Source organism: Nannobrachium achirus (assembly GCF_963921795.1).
Source record: "Nannobrachium achirus genome assembly, contig: SCAFFOLD_203, whole genome shotgun sequence".
In the NCBI taxonomy this organism is placed as follows: domain Eukaryota; kingdom Metazoa; phylum Chordata; class Actinopteri; order Myctophiformes; family Myctophidae; genus Nannobrachium; species Nannobrachium achirus.
This window is the reverse complement of record NW_027664810.1, coordinates 127,973-149,416: the sequence shown is the minus strand read 5'-3', so window position 1 is coordinate 149,416 and position 21,444 is coordinate 127,973. Positions and strand designations below refer to the sequence as shown.

Genomic DNA, 21,444 nt, shown 5'->3' with positions numbered 1-21,444 from the left:
CTGTGTATTTTGTTGTAAATTAAAACCCATTTAGGCCTGAACACATTATGATGCAATATTTTATATATTTATGCTTTAAATATAAAAAAATAGCAGATATACAAGCTCACAGCGCGGCACTGTGCCGCGCTGCGAGCTTGTAGATCTGCGGTGCCACGCTGCGAGCTTGTAGTCCTATGCAAACTTCTAATAAAGTCTTCAAATCAAAATCTGCTATTCTAGAAAAATCGTGAAAATTTGAATTTTGACCCGATTCTATAAGTGTCTTTTGAATCCTAAGATTTTTGGAAAAAACCTGTTTCTATGTCAGCAATCTGGCCAGCCATCGTCAAAGAAAAGTTCCTTTTCACTTAACTGGAGCTCAGTTGGTCTGTTCTTGAGAGACCACTATGTCAGTGGTTCTCAAACCTTTTCATGCGAAGGACCCCCAAAATGATATTTATTTGGCCACGGACCCCCATTTCAAAATATCTAGTTCCAGGGACCACCCAGAGTTACAAACGTTCCCTTTGAAAATACATATATTCAAAGATTTGCACACATTTTCATGACTTTTTCAAAATTAGCAGATCTACAAGCTCGCAGCGCGGCACTCTTTGCCGCGCTGTGAGCTTGTAGATCTGCTATTTTTCCATAGTTAAAGCAGTCAATAATCCTAGGCCTAAATGGGTTAAAGCAGGGCCCAGAAGGTGTCCTGCTCTTGGAGTTGGGGGGAGGTGGTTCTGGGCTGCTCCTTACATTATGATGCTCCCACATATTCTCACTCACGCACCAGTTACAGTAACTTTACCCACAACCGACACTCTGCACATATTTTGGAGCACATATCTTCGAACGGGTAAGGTCTAGTTAAAATAATTCATGACTCAGAAAATAAGAAAGCTGCAAGAACTGTCCTTTTGTGTTCACTCTTTAATGTTTTCTGTTAGTACATCCCCCTGGCTCTGATGTTGTTGTATTGTTGTATTAATACATTATTTGTGTTTGTATTGTATTGTATGTTATGACTGTTATAAATAACGATTTGTGAAAGAGTTCATATGATGCTCTTGAAATAAATTCTTACATACTAATGTTTACATCTAAAATTGTGCAAGGGAAAATCTACAGACGGTTTTGTGTCCCTAGACAAATTATTGAAATATTTGTCAATTATCTTTAGTGGTTATAACACTCAGGAACAGCATTAAATGCATTCCAACGAGTTTATTCTGTAAAAGTCTTGTCCATAAACAGCAAAAAACAGTTTACAGTAAAACTACAAACCTTGAAAATGTAAAAGATGTTCCAAATACAAGCATAACAAAGTTAGGGAAATAAAAATGCACAAGCTTACATACAGAGACAGTGTATAATCAACTATCATCAAAAAAATAAATAGGCTATATTTCATGAAGACAATTATGGAAGCCAAAAAAGGCAACTCGCACATAGATAAAGACTGAGTGGGTGTTGATTAATGTTCAACTAGTCCAATCTAAATCAGCATGTCTGCAGTGGTGATCATTAAATTGAATTTGGCAATTTGGATTGGCATTGTCATAGTGCTGCACCTTCAATGCAATTTATGATGAAATTCATCCTGTTTGTTCGTGTTATTTGTCCACGAGTACGAGTGTACAAACGTAAACCAAAGGAATCTGGCTACATTCCGTGTTAATTTCTTAAAAATATGAATTCAAAATGTCTGTCGACTACCTTTTTTCACGGACAAAAACTAAATAAAAACTAGATAGATACATTTAGTATCAATTTCCATACTCCTAACTAAGCTATGATGACTAAAACTAAGAATACTGTATATTGACAATTTCGTCAACAAATAAAAACTATACTAAAAATGTTTGGGAGGAACTATAGTGGCGAAGAGATCCAGTAGAACTAAAAGACAAGTCATTTTATGTTTGGTTCTACTCATGTGTTGTACTCTGAAAATAGCAGATCTACAAGCTCAGATCGTCTATTTTCAGCATGCAACCAAGTGCAAAATCAGCAATTAGAAAACCATCAAGCCCTGCCAAAATAATCTTTTGTCGACAAAATCAACTTTAGATTTAGTCTACTAAAATCTTATATCTATCTAGTTGACTAAAACTAAAACATTTCAGATGGCTAAAATATGACTTAAACTAAATAAAACATTATTCAAAAGGCTAAGACTAAAACAAAATCAAAAATTGCTGTCAAAATTAACACTGACGTAAACCAAAGGAATTTGGTTACATTTGTACATTTGTTACTTTAACTCTGAGGATGTTACTTTGTATTTTGGATGCTGAACCAGGGCAACAGCATGTAGGTGCATCCAAACATAGCTCCAAACACCCCCAATGCACAGCATAAAAACAAACATCCAATTTAAAACCAAAGGTCAAATGACACCTTAATAAAATAACTGGGTTTTAAAGTACAACAGTTGAGCATGCCACTATAAAAAGCTTTGAAATATACAGTGACCCATTCCACAGATACACAGAAGAACAGATTATATCATCTTTTTTTTTCTCTCTCCATAAAAAGATGAGCCGTAATCTAGAGCAGTCCAAGTAGAACAAGTGGTTCTATATTCTACAACAAAGGTAAAATATACAGATATAGTTTATATTGAGCTACAATGTGTAACCCACTTGTGCACAACACTTCATACATTTATCTATGTACTTCCATTCGTCTTTTTTTTTGTGGTTACATAAAAGAGTAACGTATGGTGTGATGGATAATGACCCACAGTAGGGCATTCACGAATAGTGATTTTTAGTATTCTAATTATTCGACCTCTAAGTATTTGAATAGTCGAATATCCGACAGGACTGGACAAACTGTCAAATATTAAGTAAGCAAGAGGCGAACAATGTGAAAATAGCCGATCTACATGCTCACAACGCCTTGCAACGTTGTGAGCATGTAGATCTGCTATTTTCACAATATTTATCTGCGGAACCGAGTCACATTAAATGTAATACCTACAATTCCACGTGCTTGTCAGGGTGGGGGTCCCCAGTTCAAATATGTTTATTTTGGGGGTCACGGCCTAAAAAGGTTTGAGAACCCCTGGTAGAGCATTAACAAATTCATCCACCAGGGGCATTGACAACTCATTCTTATGACTTCCTATCTAGCCAAGCTTTATAAACGATATATTTTTTAAAGAGAAAACAATAAAATAAAATAACCGAATATTCGACTTCGGTGAACAACGTCGAATAGTGACTTTGATATTCGAATATTCGAATATTTGGTGAATGCCCTAACCCACAGTTAACTGTATCCCACAGGCCCTTCCCCCTTTGTGGGAAAATGATTTCAACTACACTTGAGAGTAGGGTTGGGATCCTTTAGGAACGGTTCTGGTTCCTTAATGAATCCCTCTTAACACTCCGATTCCTTATCGGTTCCCTTTAACAGTTCCTATAGGTGTGTCCAAATGGACCTTAACAGGTCTGTAACTCTGAGAGGGTACACATTTGACCATAACGTATACCAGGGGTTCCCAAACTTTTTTGTCTCAGGGCACCCCATAAATATTTTTTTAATCCGAGGCACCCCTACATTATAATTCTCACTACAGGCACCTTATATTTATAGCATATCGTCGTTGTCGGGTGGAAACCTTGTATGTCCAAAACCGTTCGTTTTGTATTTATCATCTATAAAATGTACTAAACTAGTGAAAACAGCTGATCTACAAGCACACTTGTAGATCGGCTGTTTTCACTAGATTTGTGCGACAGTCTTGTACGATGAAGCAGGGCTTTGCTTTACCAAAAGACGTACACATTTGAAACTTGGAGATACAAGCTTTCTGCCCGACAGTGACGATATTTCAGTGATTATGTTGCTAGGAAAACGTTGAGATAATATTTTTTCAAGTGCCCAAATAATTTCCAAATATTATCAAATTATCTCGCGGCACCCCAGGGTGCCCCGTCACCCACTTTGAAAACCCCTGACGTACACTCTCAGAGTTAAAGTGGTTCGTGACATTTAAAAGTTCGATAACCACAGGTATTGATTGTAATTGCATAGCAGACGTGAAGTCCACATAACCAGCTCTGATTGTTTGATAAAAAAACGGTTCCTGAAACTGTTCCAAATGTGATGGAACCGATTCCTGGTTCCTAAATGTTGGATCCGATTCCTGCCGGTTCCTCTGGTCCCGGATCCCAACCCTAGTTAAGAGTGATCCGTACACTGCAATACCCACATATAATGACTGTAACAGAGTATACTGTATATATATACTGCACAAGGATCCCTGGCAAATAAGCCACAATACATTACAATTCTTCTATAACTAAAATTTAAAACACTAAATATTGATGAGTTGATGATGGAATGTATGAAATGCATGTGCTATTAAAAAAAATGACTTTTTTTGTTTATTTCATACATTCCAGGGCTGGACCACACATGGACAAGTGACATCATCAACTTAAGACGGGAGTGGCCCATATTGAGTGAAAGACCTAATATTTCTAAAATAAACAAAATATTTAAGTTTTTAACTTTTTTTTTTTTTATTTCAAATTTTAGTTACATACAGTAGGGCTATAATAATGTATCAACATACAGTATATTAGCCAGGGATCCTTTTAACAAACATTTTTTTTGTACACGGTGACAGGTAATCATGGTTGAGTCAATTCATATAGGTAGACAATATGGGTCAGTATAAATATTGATTGATGGCTATCTTACACTTGGTTTCGGTTATGAAGTGACGCTGTCTCCCATCCCCCCCCCCCCCAACCCCAACCCCAACCCCCTCCGGTCTGTTTTGGCTGGCCTAAGAAGCCCAAAGAGAGACTTAAGGATATGGTAAATATACAGTGTGTTACAATGTGCATGATGGAACAGGGATACACCGACAGCATGTCTTCGTGGCCGTGCCAAAACGTATTTCTTTGCACACAGACATTTTAGTATGTTATGTTGAAACTTATATTATTCGGATTCATTCGTCTTGCTGAACAATAATAGACTGTTAAGCCCTTTGCACACAGGACAGTTGCGTTTTTTTCATTTGCTGCATGAATAAAACGCATTGGATTTGGTGTGCAATGCTGTGCGGAATCGGCGCTGCGGATCCCAAAAGGAGTCATAAAAGGAGTGATGAGTTTTTTACCGCATGCGACAAGACGCACGAATCGAACTGGGTTCGATCGAGAAAAAAACGCACGGCCGCAGCCACTCGTCGCACGGCTAATTCAGATACGTTGTGCATGAGGTCGTAGAGAATCATTGTTTTCTTTAAAAAAAAATGAATTGTCCGTTTTATCCGTGCAGATAAACGCGCCTGTGTGCAAAGGGCTTTAGTCTGCGTTCAATAGAAAAACATTATACATCATAACTCTCCATTAGAGAGATCTTACGTCTTTGAATATGTGGGGGAATGGAAAACTGAAATTTGAGTCCCTTTGCTTTATAAGTGACATGATACTTAAGCTTTTGGTATCAGATTTTAGTAGTGTAGGAATTCTGTCATTTAATGCCCAATTTCATCCTGCTATCAGCATGAAGTCCAATGCCTCAGTCAGCCTCAGTGCATCCCCTATGGTACAAAGACACAAGTTTGACAGATGTGATAGTGACAAAAGTGGCCAGTAGATGGTGCTGATGACCCATCGTGTTGTAATTTCACCATTCCAATTTCACAAGCTACAAAGAATGACTTCCCCTTCCATGTCCTCAGGACTTAGTGTTCTTCTCTGAGCAGCTGGTTCTGGGGGGAAGAATACACATAACATCGATCACTTATTTAATAAACAATTGAGCAAAAACTATTAAGGTCAATCAAGGCGACTAAAGGGAAGGTTATGGTGAAAAATCCTGTTCACATTTCGATAGGAGCCCCGCCTCCTCGGCTATTTGAAAATATGATTTTATACTTATATATCAGCCCCTCAAGGAAACGATATACAAACTGCATCTGTATCAGAGTAAGGAGAACCTAATCCGCCTGAAATCAAGGAGGGGCTAGAACAGCGTTCCCCAATAGGCGGCCCGTGGGCCATTTGCGGCCCGCAGGAGGCTACTGTCTGGCCCCCACCAACCCCAGTAATAATGGTGGTATAAGAGCAGCAACAACACTAGTATATCGTTATTGTCGGGTGGAAAACCCGTATCTCAAAATGTGTACGTTCTTTCGCAAAGTAAAGCTCTGCTTCATCAAACAAGGCCGTCGCACAAAAGTAGTGAAAACAGCAGATCTACAAGCAACGCCTCGCGGTGCGAGGCGTTGTGTGCTTGTAGATCGGCTGTTTCCACTAGTTTAAATCATTTTTAAAATGATAAATGCAAAACGAACGGTTTTGGACATACAAGATTTTCACCCGACAACTACGATATCTGAACTGTCGCTGGAGTAGCCACCGTCGCCCCCTGCAACGTTGTGGCCCTCGGCTTGGTACCCTAGACATATTTTGGCCCTTGGGGAAAACTAATTGGGGAACCCTGGGCTAGAATATGGAAAGTGGACTCAACCTCTGATCATTTTCAGTAACCCTGTCACTTGTGAGTAGGGTTGCGGTATCGGTACTCGTGGTATCGGTACTCGCCCCGATACCGGCCTATTTTGCGGTATCGGTACTCGTCCGATACTGCTCACAAAGCGCCCGAGTACCCTGTGTGTTCCGCCACTTCGCCTTTCTCTCTTTCTCTTAAAGTATCAAAAGTAAAAATACAAAATGTTTGAGCATAGCAGATCTAGAAGAATTTCCAAAAAAAGTGAAATGTGTGACAATGTGTGCCATGTTCTGGGAAAGCAATGCAATTTAATGTGTTATATACAGGTACAGCCAGAAAGTGAGGAACATCTGATAAAAAAAACAAAACAACGTAATTTAAAGACATTTTGTATTATTAATTGTACTCGTATCAGTACTCGGTATCGGCGAGTACTCAAAATGAAGTACTCATACTTGTACTCGGTCAGCAAAAAAGTGGTATCGGGACATCGCTACTTGTGAGTAGACAATTATTTGTACCGGCTTTTTCTCCCCAATTTAGTCATCATGCCAACCAATTCCTCCCCACACACATTGCTATGTTGTCACTACTGTTGCATTCTAACTCATCTGTCGGTGAGGAACCCCCACCGTGAGGACACAGAGCCTTCGTCCTGACTCCTTACTCCTCCTGCCCAACACTCCCTGCTGACAGGTGCCGCCCCAGCCTGTAGGAATACATGCAGTGACAAATATCACCCTACCCGGGGTGCCCGCTGGCCAACCGGTCGAGGCGCATATCACATAGGCTCTGATGCCTGACAGCGTGTTGCAGGTTTCAAGTCCCGATCCAGACGACCTATGCTGCGTGTCGATCCCCATCTCTCTCCCCATTTCCTGTCAGCAGGGTTCCCACACATCTTTAACATTTCATTTCCAAAACTTTTCCAAAATATTTAACCCGATTTCCAGGACTGTATAACAATAATTCAGCTCAATAACGAGTTGCTTACTCCTATGCGCAATGCCCAAAGTGGTATTTGAACTGGGGACCCCGGCACCCTGACGAGCACTAAGAGTTAAGGAATTTTGTATTGTATAACATGGTTTTATTGTGAAAATAGCAGATCTACATGCTCACAACGCCTCACAACTGCCTCTAATATTTGACAATTTGGCCCATGTTTAATTTGTGATTTCAGAGGTATTAACAAAATCAATAACCAAAGACAACGCATAGCTATTTTTTCCAGGACCTTCCAGGACCCTTGATCAATTCCAAAACTTTTCCACTACTGGAAAAATATTTTTCTAATTTCAAAATATTTCCTGGAATTTCATGACCGTGGGAACCCTGCGTCAGTCTACTGTCCTATCAATGAAGGCATAAAGGCCCCAAAACAAATAATCACCCTAATCGCCCCGGCTTCCCTCCCCCAAACACGGGCCAATTGTGTTCGCATATACGCCCAACTAGGCAGGATGCACCACGGTGGACGTGGTGGTGGGCAGGGAACTACCACTGCACCACCCGAGCGCCATCCTATACTAAGTTATGGTTGATGTACTGATGCTTATGAAGCCCACCTTATTGTCAGTGGTGTTTTCAATGATGTCATTGTCAGGGTCTCCTCCCTCAGACCCACTCTTCTGATCCTCATCCTTCCCGTCTTTCTCCAGGTCCTCTTCCCCAGATGAGATCCTCGACAGCTTGGATGACTTCTGGCACACGCACGCGCGCACACGTGCGCGCACACACACACACACACACACACACACACACACACACACACACACACACACACACACACAGTGACCATACAACACAAATACCTTGAGAGCACCATTGCGATTCTCATTAATGCATGAGGGAGGATAATAGAGTAACAAAGTCATGACATCACTCGCTCATCCCCCGGTTCCACAGAAGTAATTTCTCTATGGAGAATAACATTTAGTCATCTTAAAATCGTCTCATATAAGCATTGTGGTCCAAAAAATAAACAAACGGTCTCCGCGATATTGTCGGGGAGGTGGCTCTGTATGGTTTATGATAGTCAGTCACTCATATTTGATACAGTCTGTTTCTAGCGAAAATGTAACTAATTCGGCGACAGTAACATTAGCGTTTTCTCACCATCAGTTGATTCTTCATATCCATATGAGTGAAACCGCTGAGATCATTTGTTTATGTTTGAACACAGTTCTTAAATGACGCGATATGAAAAGTCTATGGGAATTCAGAATGGGGGGAAAAAAACGCGACACGGGTAAGATATGTAAATGTCGTCAAACTTCGTTGCTCTATGCAGAGTAGCCATATTGGAAAGAAATTAGGCAGTTTCCTTCACAGGTGTTACCAATGATACTAATGAAGGAAGGCTCTGTTCCATTTAGTGTAGCACAAGTGGTTCTAAAACGTTTTCATTTCAAGGACCCCCGTAAGTGTACGCTCTCAGAGTAACACACCCGTAAGGGGCCATTTGGAACCCCCTCAAGGAACCACGAAGGTCCCCGTACCACACTTTGAGACCCACTGGTGTAGCACAGTGTTTCCAGTGAGCCAACATGCACAACATCAGAACAGAGCCTTCATTAGTTATTATTATTGGTAAGTAAGGAAAAGGCCCGATTTATTCCCAATATGGCTGCTGTGCATAGAGCCAATTCAGAGATGTGACAGGCTTGTATTGCATCAGCACATGGCTCTCTCTCCACAAATGCTACATTCCTTCAGATGCACCACCACATGTGCTGTGCGTAAATGGAGCCCAGTTGCTAGGCAACAGCGGTTGCTAAGCGAGGATGTGGGATGTGGGCGACTTTTTCAACCTGCTTCCATTTACAGCGGTATTAGCTACAACACACTACGCCAGACACTAGCTCCGCACTGCTCCGTTCATTTTGAAATCATATAGCTAGCTGTTAATCCAGAATTAGGGCATGGTCAAATAGAGGGGCGACATTGTCATGACAAATAACGTGTAGAACATATATATATATACAATCAGGTAGCTCTCGTGCACATCTAGGGTGGAGGTGCTGGTAGGCAAAATGAAGTATAAAAAGACAAACTCCCACTGCCTCTTTACAGGAAGGGACCGCACACTCCAATGAAGGATGATGGACAGGATTCAATGCTTCATTTCTTTTTTATTGAGAAAAAGCACGTGTGGCTTCGTCAGGTGCTATACTGTACATATGAACAATTTTCTCAATAAAAAAGAAATGAAGCATTGAATCCTGTCCATCATCCTTCATTGGAGTGTGCGGTCCCTTCCTATAAAGAGGCAGTGGGAGTTTGACTTTTTATATATATATATATATATATATATATATATATATATATAGGAAGGCATGTATGGCAGGGGAAATTATTATTTAAAAAGAAATTCCCTCTGCAGTGTAGCTGGAGGATTGTGAAGGAATTCCAACTACAGTCTCTGTACTAAAACCCATTTCCAACATGCCGTTTCTGTGTCTGGATGACATGGGAGTATTGGTAAAGGCACACAGTGGGTGCACACCGGTCACCTCTCGGAAGGGGCCGAGTCGCAAACACTGTTCCATGATTTGATAATTGACTTGAAGATGGTGAATCCGACTTTTATTGGTGTCATCATTAAGCCTTCATTTCCAGGCTGATGGCACGATGACAGAGATAAGGAGGGAGTCGTGTCCCGTCACTTCATCTTAATCAGTGCTCTCGTTAATGATGCACCCACCAATCTACCAAGTGCCCTTGTTGCCCGTGTCCTCGTGTTATGAGGTGGCAGTACCAGTGGTAATGATAATGAATACCTATACTATCCCGCGGGGGAAATTCAGATGTCGCAGCCCAACCCAGCTGCTTTTTTTATCAGCTTTGACCCAGTTGAACTCAACCCAGTGATGCCCACAAAGAGCGCAAGGGGGAAGGGGAGCAGTGGTAGCTGGAGTGGGGAATCGTACCTGCGACCTCTGGGGCCTCCGGAGTCCTAGGTGTGGACACTGACCACTCAGCCACCACTCCACCACTGGTGGAAAGTAACTCAGTACATCTACTGAAGTACTGTACTTAAGTACACATTTTAGGTATTTGTACTTTACTTGAGAACTTCCAACTTCCAATACTTTTACTTCTACTCCGCTACATCTCAGAGGCAAATATTGTACTTTTACTGAATTACAATTATTTGAAAACTTTAGTTACTAGTTACTTTGTAGATTTAGATTATTATTACAAAACATACATTAACCACTTCAGCCCTAGATACATTTCGGCCATTTGAACATAGGCGATCTACAAGCTCACAATGCGTCGCGTTGCGACCCATGGTGAGCTTGTAGATCTGATATTTTCGAAAGATCTTTTTACATTTGACAACTTAAAACAGGACATTCTGCATGACAAGTACTTTCTACCTTTGGTACTCTTGAACCCCATTGCCCCCGCCGGCGGGGGCAAAAGGTGTTGACCTCTGAACAGCTGTCAATACATGTCAATAAATCAATTGAGACCAAATCAAACTACAATTTCTTTGTTGATTATTGTTACAGTGGGCCTACAGCATAGTAATCAGCTGCCATTGTACTTTTCATCCATACATTACTCATATTACAGTATTATTACAACTTATTTTTACTCGTTTTTATCATTTCTCACCCTATACTTTAACATTACTAATATTACAGCACTACTCTCACTAACACATCTGTAGAGTTTACATAGTTTGGAATATATTCATACAATTGTGCCTATCAATTGATGACACCTTGGTGAACAATTTCTCTATTCACTATATATGTTTTCAATGAGGTCTTGAGGCTCATTCACTATTCAGAAGGCAAAATTTCCATAGGCGGAGGTCTTATTCAATCATCTTTTCCTAGGTAAATGATCACAGCAGGACAATTTGGTGAGAGAAATGTCAAGTATTACAATGCATTTGTGAATCTTCAGGGATGAGCTGACATTTGGTGGGTCAAGAGTAGCCACAATCATTGTAGTTTTGTGTCCACAACTGTTCCAATTTGGGTATACATTTTAGGAGGATTTTTCCCCTGGACCCCCCTGGGGCTTAAGATAGGGTGACCAGACGTCCCGTTTTACCCGGGACAGTCCCGTTTTCAAGCTACGTGTCCCGGTGTCCCGACAAATATCTCTAAAACACTAATATGTCCCGGTTTTCAACATTCACTACAAAATTGTCCCGGTTTTCGCCAGAATTAAAATAATAGTAGCTGTTTTCAGTGGTTGCATAGACATTTATCATGTTCTTTTCATGAAAACATGCTCACCTAACCAATCAGAAATAAGGAACAAATTCATTGCGTGTCTGAATTCAACACTGCGCCTGTTTGTCAATCACTCACTGCCTGTTTTCAAACCTGCGGTGCTTGTGTGTGCGTGCACGAACGTTAGAGAATGGGCACGCGCGTGCGCGGTAACGTGCGCATTGCTTTTAGGGTCCCAGTTTTAGGCAACAGTGTTTTGCGTCCCGGTTTGAGTGGCTGAAAATATGGTCACCCTAGCTTAAGAGGCTAAGTACATTTTGATACCAATACTTCTGCACTTTGTTTCCACCACTGAGTCGTGTACCTTGGAGGAGGCCGTCTTTTTCCGCTTAGAGCCGGTCTTGTCTCCCTTCACCTTCTCCTTCTCCTTGTCGTCCAGCTCCTCTATTAGATCTCCTTCCTCCCCCTCTTCACTGCTCCCGTCGGCCGCATTGCCCCCTTCTTCTGTCTCCGACAAGCTCTGCTGCTGCATGGCCTGTGTGTGTGTTAAGGTTAGTTTTTACAGCAAAATGTTTAGTTAGTTAGGTAGTTAGTTAGTCACAGTCTTTTGAATACATTTTCATTCAGGTTTAGTCATATTTTAGTCATCTGAAAAGTTTTAGTTTTAGTCTCATTTTTGTCAACTAAATATTGTACAATTTTAGTAGATTTTAGTGTCTATAGAGTCCACAGATTGACTTGTGTGCCATAAGTCATAAGTCAAATTACCTAAACATATCAGAACACCATTATGGTCCTTCAACTGTGTAGCAAGTCTAGGCAACCCCTGGTAACTAGTACCACTACTCCCCAAACCTCGCGTCACCAGCCTTTCCACCTGGTATTCGTTCTAAAACTAGCTGTGTGATCCCGTTTAGAAAAAAGAAAGAAAAAACGGTTGGCGTCGCATTGTTTTTGTTCCCCACATAATGCAAAGCACTATGTGTACTGTAGTTGCGGCGTTGCGGTGCGAAGCGGAGGCGCTTGACTTCTTTTGTTTTAGTTTTTTTAACGATTTTTTGGGGGCGCTTTTTTAAAGATATGTTTTTGGGGCTTTTATGCCTTTATTGATATAGGACAGTAGACTGACAGGAAATGGGGAGAGTGATGGGGAGCGACACGCAGCAAAGGTCGTCGGTATCGGGACTCGAACACGTGACACGCTGTCAGGCATCAGAGCCTATGTGGGATGCCCCTGGACCGGTAGGGCAGCGGGCGCCCTGACACCGCAGTTATGATTGCAGCTCCGTGGATTGGTCTATTCCCATGTTCTGCCGTTGTAAACACAATCTGATTAACTTGTAAACCAAGCTGAGTTGAATTGATTCAGCCTGAACAATGATAACAAACACTGTGCTCCTTCATAACGTAATGAATGCCAGTTAATACATTGTAAGCTGATGAAAAGTGGGAAAACATGGGATAATTGATTATTCACCCGTCGCAACTACAGAATAACGGACTACTGGGATCTGGAGTTGTGCAAATCGCTTCCACTAAAATACATACTACTAATGAGCACGTGTCCTGGCAGGACTGCATTCAAGGCCAGCAGGGCTGTGTGTGTGTGTGTGTGTGTGTGTGTGTGTGTGCGTGCGTGCGTGCGTGCGTGCGTGTGTGTGTGTCAATGAGCAGGTTGGTGCCTTATCTTTACCAGTACGGTATGAATATGTGTGTGAAAGGGTAATGAATGTTGTGTCGAAGTGCTTTAGATGAAGGCCCAATAGAAATGAAGATCCTTTACCTATAGAAATGCAGACTATTTACCATATCTCTGACTGGCCCTGAAAAGCCATTTTACTCAGTGGCTCAGGAAGGTAGAGTGGCCGCTTGGGAACCACAAGGTTCCTAGTTTGATCCTGGGCATCCCCAGAGTTAGTGTTGAAGTGTCCTTGAGCAAGACTCGGAACCCCTAATTGCTCCCGATGAGCAGGTTTGTGCCTTGCAAGGTTTCCTCCGCCATCGGTGTGTGAATGCGTGTGAATGTAATGCACACTCATTGTAAAGCGCCTTGGATAAAGGCGCTATATAAATGTACCATTTAATAAATCCTATTCACTGTGATTCCATATCAGATATAGTGAGACCTCTGATGAATCTAGTGAGACGAATGATGAATTTTAATGAATTTACCATTACAATCAGCCTTGTCAGAGGTAAGCTGAGGATACATTCATTATAGTGTGCAATCGGTGATATTTCAGTTTAACTTTTGCAGTTAGAAATGAATTGAACAATTTTATTTAATGTTTTCCAGTTAGGCAAAAGATCATCCTACTGCAACTGACAGCATGAATCCTAAAATTTAGAAAAAAAGAAACAAAAACATTGTGTTCCGGTTGGCGTTGCATTGTTTTTTATTCCCCACATAATGCAAATCAATTAGTTTAGTCTCGCTAGTCGCGCTACTACGAGTTGGAATAGAAGGTGCACTGTGCCAGGTTCCGGTCGTTGGTTCCGGCCATCTGATGACGTAAAGTTATTTTAGCTGGATCAGAAACCTGATTAGAAACCCGAAAATACTGTGTGGAGTTTGCATGTTCTCCCCGTGTCTCCTAGGGTTGATACCCTCACAAAAACATGCAGTAATCCTGGTCTCAATAATGCCTCCCCCTGGCCAGCCGGGGCGCTTGATGGAGGGGAAAGGAACTGGTTGGAATAACGTGTTCCTTCCACACGCTACGTCCATCCCGGGGAAATCCCCCCTGTCAGGTGAAAAGAAACAACTTGGACTACTCATGCATTGAAGGAAGCATGAGGTCAGTCCGTTGTCTCCCCAGGCGTGGCAGAGGGAGAGCAGAGCCCAGGATTACATAGGCAATTGGCACTGGGTGAAAATGGGTTGCAAAATCGTGGGATAAAAAAAAATGAAGAAACCCGAAAATGGTATTGATCCCAGGCTACTACTCTCCTAAGCCATATAGACACAATAGACTACCAACTGACCTGAAAGCCTGTGAACTTGACTCCAGGGTTGTTCTCAATCTCCCAAAGGCCCTCATTGAAGCCTTTTCTCTTGTTGGACTTGGCAAACTTGTCTTTGTACTCCTTGTATGGAAGCAGATCCTTAGTTCCCAGAAATGCACTGAGGAAGTAAGAAATACTGTGATGCACATGAAATCATTAAAACCCTTGAAAATGTTTTGCTCATGACATGTTTTTATGAACAGAGTCACATAACAGCAAACATTTGTAATCAATTCCAGAAGCTTCCATGCATGTGCTGTTTGTAACCTACTGATAATATTGTCCAGCCCAACATACATGCTATAATTATTATACCTGCTCCATCAGTCACTGGAGTCACTCATCTTGCTTTGGTTATATCCCCTAAATGTTTTACTGTATTGTTTTGTACTGTACTACTGTATTGTATGTATTGTATGTTTTGTATAGATAGCCTTTTACTACTTTTGTACAGCCTGCCCAGGGACTACAGATGAAAACTAGCCTATGGCTATCTCTGGCTCATTTACATAGAAGTGAAAACTGACATGTCGATTAATGAGTACTGTCCCTGTCAAAAAAAATTAAAAAATAAAATAACTCTTCTGTGAGGGAGAACCCAAAAGTAAGCTACAGACTGCGGTAAATCCTGCAAGAATCCATCAAGGCAGAAAGAGATGTTTGAGCCTCCTAGTGTCGCTCACCTGCCACTTGGACACAGGCCGGGGACTGATCAGCCTCGGTCGGGTCGACTGGAGGACCTGACCGAGGCTGCCCGAAACACCCATTCAGGAAACAACACTGATGATGTGTCCAAGTTTGTGCATCAGTGGATGTATTGTTAACTACAGTACTACTCAAGAGTCAGAAGATATTGTCTGCTGTGTCATATAGGCATCACAGGTCCAGGAAAGAAGCTTGCCTACGTTTCATGGGTCCCGTAGAAGAAGATTGGATACTTGTTGGCAGGAGGCTTGACAGCTCCTTCTGGAAGTTCATCAATCTAATAATAGGCAGGGGGGAGAGAGAGAGGGAGAGGGGGAGGGGGGGGGGGGGGAGTAGAAGATGCTTATATGTGATTTAAGGTTATGGCATTTGAGGTTATGCTGCCTGTTAGTCTTTGAATGTTTGCAAATATAACCTTAAAATCTCATAAGTCTGACAGTCCGGTGCATGCAGGCAGCATTGATTTCATTTGACATTTTGACAAAATGTCTCTATTATGCTGCAAAACATCGTTTGTGGAGGGAAAATGCCAACATATGTTGCAGACATTGGCACAGCGGGTTACTTGAGGTCAACGCCATGGCCATGGTCGTTTGTTCAATCAGTGATACAAGCCAATATCTATAATACGGAAAAGGCATAGTCGGCTAAAAAGTAGAATATAGTTTCGTTAAATCAAAGATAAAACGAGCTCCTCTCCAAAAGATCAAACACTTGAAGGAGCCTTAAACTGCTGTGTGATCAGCTATTCAACAGCACAATTTATCTGCTCTCTCTGTCTCTGTCTCTGTCTCTGTCTCATGGTGAATAAAGGAAGCGTTTATGATCGGTCTACAGTCGCCTAATATGTTTTGAAAAACAAACACGCATGCAGCTCTCAGCTCCACATCCAGAAGCATCGGCCGTATTGTCTCATGCAACCCCGCCTCCCTTCCTTTCAGCTCGGCTGCATCACAGACTCACCCTCGCCGGCCAGTGTGGGTATCCCTTCATTTTAGCAAAAACCAAATCTCCAGCCTTGTATTCCCGCGGCCGTGGTCGAGCCATGTTTCCTCCGTCTGATAAATAAATGCGAAGTTTAAACTGTTACGTTTAGATTGTTTCAGTTGTAGTCCTCGGCCCTCGACACAGGAGGTAAATTATCGACCATCAATGTATGTTTTTATTTTTTTATATCTAGACTGCAGTTTACGCGGAAATAAATAATTAAGACGCGGAAAAGGGCCTGGGAAAAAGGCTATCCTCCTGCGCGCAAAAATGGGCGTAAAATGGATTCGAGAATGGCCGTATGAGCGAGCCTACATCCTATACAGTCGATGGAGCTGTCACTGGTAACAGTGGCGACTGGCGTTACAGTATAGTCGTCACAGAATAGTAAATGAACATTATTCATACTTTTATACCGCCGGACTACTGCCCATAAGAAATAATAATGATAATTATTAGGCTATTATAATAAAAAATAAATCAGTTTTAACGCAACGTATAGTCTAATGTTGTAGGCTACAGTAACGCACATGGGGAAAATATTATGTGGACAAATCGCGTAGCTTATTTGAAAAAAGCGTGTGAGACGTGTGTTCAGTAAATATTGGAATGAAATAGGCGCAATTAGTCTTGTACGTGACATGACATGTTCATCATTTAGCCTATGTCTTGTAGTGGGCAGAGCAGCACATTCTCCCAAATCACTCTCCTCCAGATATTATGAATGTTTTGGACACGTGTGGTGGTGCAACCTCTGCCCAGAGTCAGAGTCACATTTTTTATTGTGTATTATTGTTGCTACTGTTACAGTGGAGAATGACTACCAGTCATTCTCTTAAGTTGGCAAAGATGTTTTTGCACTGTAATACAATTAATATAATAAAATTAGCCTACTAGTAGAATGTATGCTTAATGCCTTAACAGTCTACTATACCAGTAAGGTCGCATGTAAAAATCGGCCATACTGTGTACTGCTTTGCATGATTTTAGGGCAAAATCTATAGGAGCAGTGACTGTCTGACAGACTGACAGACCGGTGGATACAATGTGTGTTTCACAGGTTATTCCAGTAGATGGCACTGAAAGCACACTAATTCACTCGCGTTAGTCGAAACTGTATAATGTAATGACTCTTCAGTCACTCTGAGTAGAATAGACAATGCTAATTTGATGTCCATTATGGCAACAGAGGTCAGAGGCTATTGTGATCTAACTGCATAGCCTATGCATACTTGTTGTATCTAGACCAGGGGTCTTCAACAGGGGGTCCGACTCCGGGACCCCGAGGGGGTCCTCAGAGTTACTATAGGGGGTCCTCCAAATCACAGAAACTTTTTTATCCTTTTTTATATTAACCACTTGAACTCTAGTGTCCTTATCCTGAGAACTTTAGCCAAAAATAGCAGATCTACAAGCTCACAACGCCTCGCACTGTGAGGTGTTGTGAGCCTACAATACCTTATTAAGTATTGACAGTTGAAGTGGTTAAATATCTGAAAACAAATTGACATGAATCCAAAATATACTGATGCTTGTGTTGTCAAACAATGAAACTATATGGAATCTATGAAAAGGTTGTGGGGGTCCCTGCTTCATCTCTCTCTCTCTCTCTCTCTCTCTCTCTCTCTCTCTCTCTCTCTCTCTCTCTCTCTCTCTCTCTCTCTCTCTCTCAATTAAGGGGTCCTTGTCCTGAAAACGTTGAAGACCCCTGATCTAGACACTAGACAGTCCAGACAGTCCAGTAGATGAGAAGACTAGTACAACAGTACCCAGCTCATGCTGTGGGTGGCAGCAGAGTCAAGCTTTGTAGTCTGATTAATACTCTGTTGTATGGCAGTGTCATTCACTGAGAAACTAAAATAGGCAGTCCAGTGCAATGAGATGAGTGCATAGTGCATTATAAGCATCTAGATCTGCTATTTTCGTAAAGTGCGGCTTACAACAGAGTATAAATGTATAGGTTAAATATAGGCATATTCTAGTTGTCTTGGACTGGACCTCACATGGTTCTCATCTCTTTCCTACAGATGCTGGTACTCACGCAGTGTCATTGCAACTCCAATAAAGCATAAACAGAACGAGAAAAAAAGGAAAACAAAGAAAAACATGAATCTTCTAGTCTCCAGAAAGCTGCTCAGGTGAGCTCATACCTGTCAGGTGGTTAAATGAATGCTATTAATGCATGTGTAACAGTATAGTGCAGGGTTCCCCAATTCGTTTTCCCCAAGGGCTGAATTATGTCTAGGGTACCAAGCCGAGGGACACAACATTGCAGGGGGCGACAGTGGCGTTCCCGCTACTCCAGCGACAGTTCAGATATCGTCGTTGCCGGGTGAAAATCTTGTATGTCCAAAACCGTTAGTTTTGAATCTATCATTTTAAAAATGATTTAAACTAGTGAAAACAGCCGATCTACAAGCACATCTGCTGTTTTCACTACTTTTGTGCGACGGCCTTGTATGATTTGCGAAAGAACGTACACATTTGGAGATACCACCCGACAATATACTAGTGTTGTTGCTGCTCTTATACCACCATTATTACTGGGGTTGGTGTGGGCCAGACAGTAGCCCCCCGCGGGCCGCAAATGGCCCGCGGGCCGCCTATTGGGGAACCCTGTTATAGTGGCTCAGAGCCTCTGCCTGGTGACCAAAAAGCCTAATATCTTCTCCCGTCCAAGAAGGGGGTAATTCCCCTTCGGGCTAGTGATCAAGATGCTGCATGGTTTTCCAGGCGGGAGACCAGGGTTTGAATTCCGGGCGTTACATTGGTGCCGTGACCCGGATCGGGTTTCCCGGTGGGGGGAGGTCAAAGCGGAGGTGAGTGTAGCAGCACCATAGTGGCTCAGACAGAGCTTATTCCTGATGACCAAAAGCCTAATATTCTCTCCCGAACCAAGGGGTAGCCATAGTCAGTTATTAGACGTATGTCTGAAATCGGGCTAAAAGTGAACGTTTTTTAGGCGGCTAGGCTTAGCTAGACATTGAAACAACATAGGCCTAATTTCAGCGGTATAGACGGTCTATATGGCCACTGAAATTACGCTGTTTCAATTTCTAAGCTAAAAAAAAAAAATCACTTTTAGACCAGTTATAACTCAGTTTTAGCCTAGCCGTTTAGTCATATTTTAGACATCTAATCTAACTCTCAGTGGGGTGGGGGACCCTTTAGGCTAGTGGGTTAAGATGTTTGCTTTCCATGTGGTAGACCCGGCATCGAATCCCGGGAGTATGACACAGGGTTCCCACGGTCATGAAATTCCTGGAAATATTTTGAAATTAGAAAAATATTTTTCCAGTACTGGAACAGTTTTGGAATTGATCAAGGGTCCTGGAAAAAATATCTATGCATTGTCTTTGGTTATTGATTTTGTTAATAACTCTGAAATAACAAATTAAACATTGGCCAAACTGTCAAATATTAGTGGCAGAAATTGTGAAAATAGCCGATCTACATGCTCACAACGAGCATGTAGATCTGCTATTTTCACAATAGAAACGTGTTATACAAAATTCCTCAAGTCTTATTTCTCATCAGGGTGGGGGGTCCCCAGTTAAAATATGATTATTCCGGGGGTCACAGCCTGAAAAGGTTGAGAACCACTGGCATATACACTACCTGTCTTTGGGCATTGCGCATAGGAGTAAGCGACTTGTTATTGAGCTGAATTATTGTTATATAGTCTTAGAAATTGGGCTAAATATTCTGGAAATGTTTTGGAAATGAATTGGTAAAAATGTGTGGGAACCCTGATGACAATATTGTAGGTATTCTGCTGAAAAGAAAAGGAAGTAGGCAGCCTTGTATGCTGTAATACATTTATAAAGGATTTTTAGCTCTTTAGCCATTGGCCTTGGCCTGGGTCACCATTTATTATGTCCTTGGAGTTCTGTCCTACGTTGGAACTACTCAAACTGCCTCTGGAACTTTGCGTTTTCCCCCTCACACACAGTGACTGCTGTTCACTGGTGCACAAAATGCAGATAAATCTGGTTTCTATGGCTGCCAGTGGTGTACTGTCAGCTCCCATGATGCTAAACAGCCACAGTCATAACAACACACATCGTCCAGCAGCCACTGTGTTTCACAGCCATAAAGCCTCCCCCCTCCCCCCCCGGCACGGTCAATTTATCATACATTTTGCAGTTTCACACTGTTCACTGTTGGACCTTCAGGTGACATTAGCGTTAGTCTGCAAAAGAGGCCCTTTGATACCTGACGCACCTTGCACTGCCTGCGCTCATCTCTGACCTGGGAACGGGAGGGCGGAGAGGAGCCCGGCCGCACAGATCAGGGCAATTTGGTTTGGCTCTCTGACACCCGGTGCTCTGAATAAACGATCTAAATGCTCGCCGGAGATTGTTTTGCCACTGCCTCCCCTCAGCAATGACACGGGGGGGGGGGGGGGGGGGGGGGGGGGGGGGGCGCATCGCAACCCCCCCGTGGCCCAGTGATGCAGTGGCGTCAGTTCAGCAAAAGTTAGGGTATGGCAAAGATGAGAGCTCCTCATGGAGAAGAGGCATTACATTTTGGATAACACACTTCTATTGTGAAAATAGCAGATCTACATGCTCACAACGTTGTGAGCATGTAGATCGGCTATTTTCACAATGTCTGAAAAAAAAAACGAGTTTTGTCCTTTTTTTAGACAGGTTTTTATGGTTTCTTGGGCTGGATATGGCAGCCTGGAACGTTTGTTCAAGTGCAGCTCAACTTGACATGTTAGTAAACGTGCCACAATTAACAATAATGCATTGCACCTGTGCAGCTGACCTGCGGAACCTGGGAATATACCATTTTGTTACATTTTGCATTTGTAGTTATTTTACGGTAATTTCACAACATAATAACCAGCATAGATAGACAAAGAGACATTCATGGATTTATATTTAAAAGTAACTTTTATTTTCACCCCTGGACTCAGGGTATGGCAGCTGCATACCCCTGCCATACCCAATTGACGCCCCTGCAGTGACGGCCAGCCAGGATGAATGTGGAGAAATGAGGCAGACAGCCAGTAAATAGTAGTTGCCATTGTGCCCCTCAGCCGCGGCAGGGCTGGAGGGGGGTCGGGTGGGGTATA

General features: G+C 42.2%; 1 protein-coding gene across 1 annotated transcript; it reads right to left on the bottom strand.

Annotated features, from left to right (window-relative positions):
• Positions 1-5,658: 5,658 nt before the first annotated feature.
• On the bottom strand, positions 5,659-16,452 carry LOC308280788 (hepatoma-derived growth factor-related protein 3-like). Its single transcript, XM_080755104.1, has 6 exons — positions 16,338-16,452; positions 15,575-15,651; positions 14,649-14,787; positions 12,028-12,198; positions 8,034-8,168; positions 5,659-5,722 (listed from the first exon to the last, which is right to left on the bottom strand). Exons 1-6 carry the CDS (start codon positions 16,419-16,421, stop codon positions 5,696-5,698), a joined length of 633 nt encoding a protein of 210 aa, XP_080611230.1. The 5' UTR covers positions 16,422-16,452; the 3' UTR covers positions 5,659-5,695.
• Positions 16,453-21,444: the final 4,992 nt, after the last annotated feature.

Bases quoted from the DNA above. Each gene is read 5' to 3' on its own strand.
- LOC308280788 (XM_080755104.1), bottom strand. From the start codon at position 16,421: ATGGCTCGACCACGGCCGCGGGAATACAAGGCTGGAGATTTGGTTTTT. The intron at 15,652-16,337 runs GTGAGTCTGTGA...GCCTATTATTAG, and splicing joins ACCCACACTGGCCGGCGAGG to ATTGATGAACTTCCAGAAGG. The intron at 8,169-12,027 runs GTACACGACTCA...TGCGTGTGCCAG, and splicing joins AAAAGACGGCCTCCTCCAAG to AAGTCATCCAAGCTGTCGAG.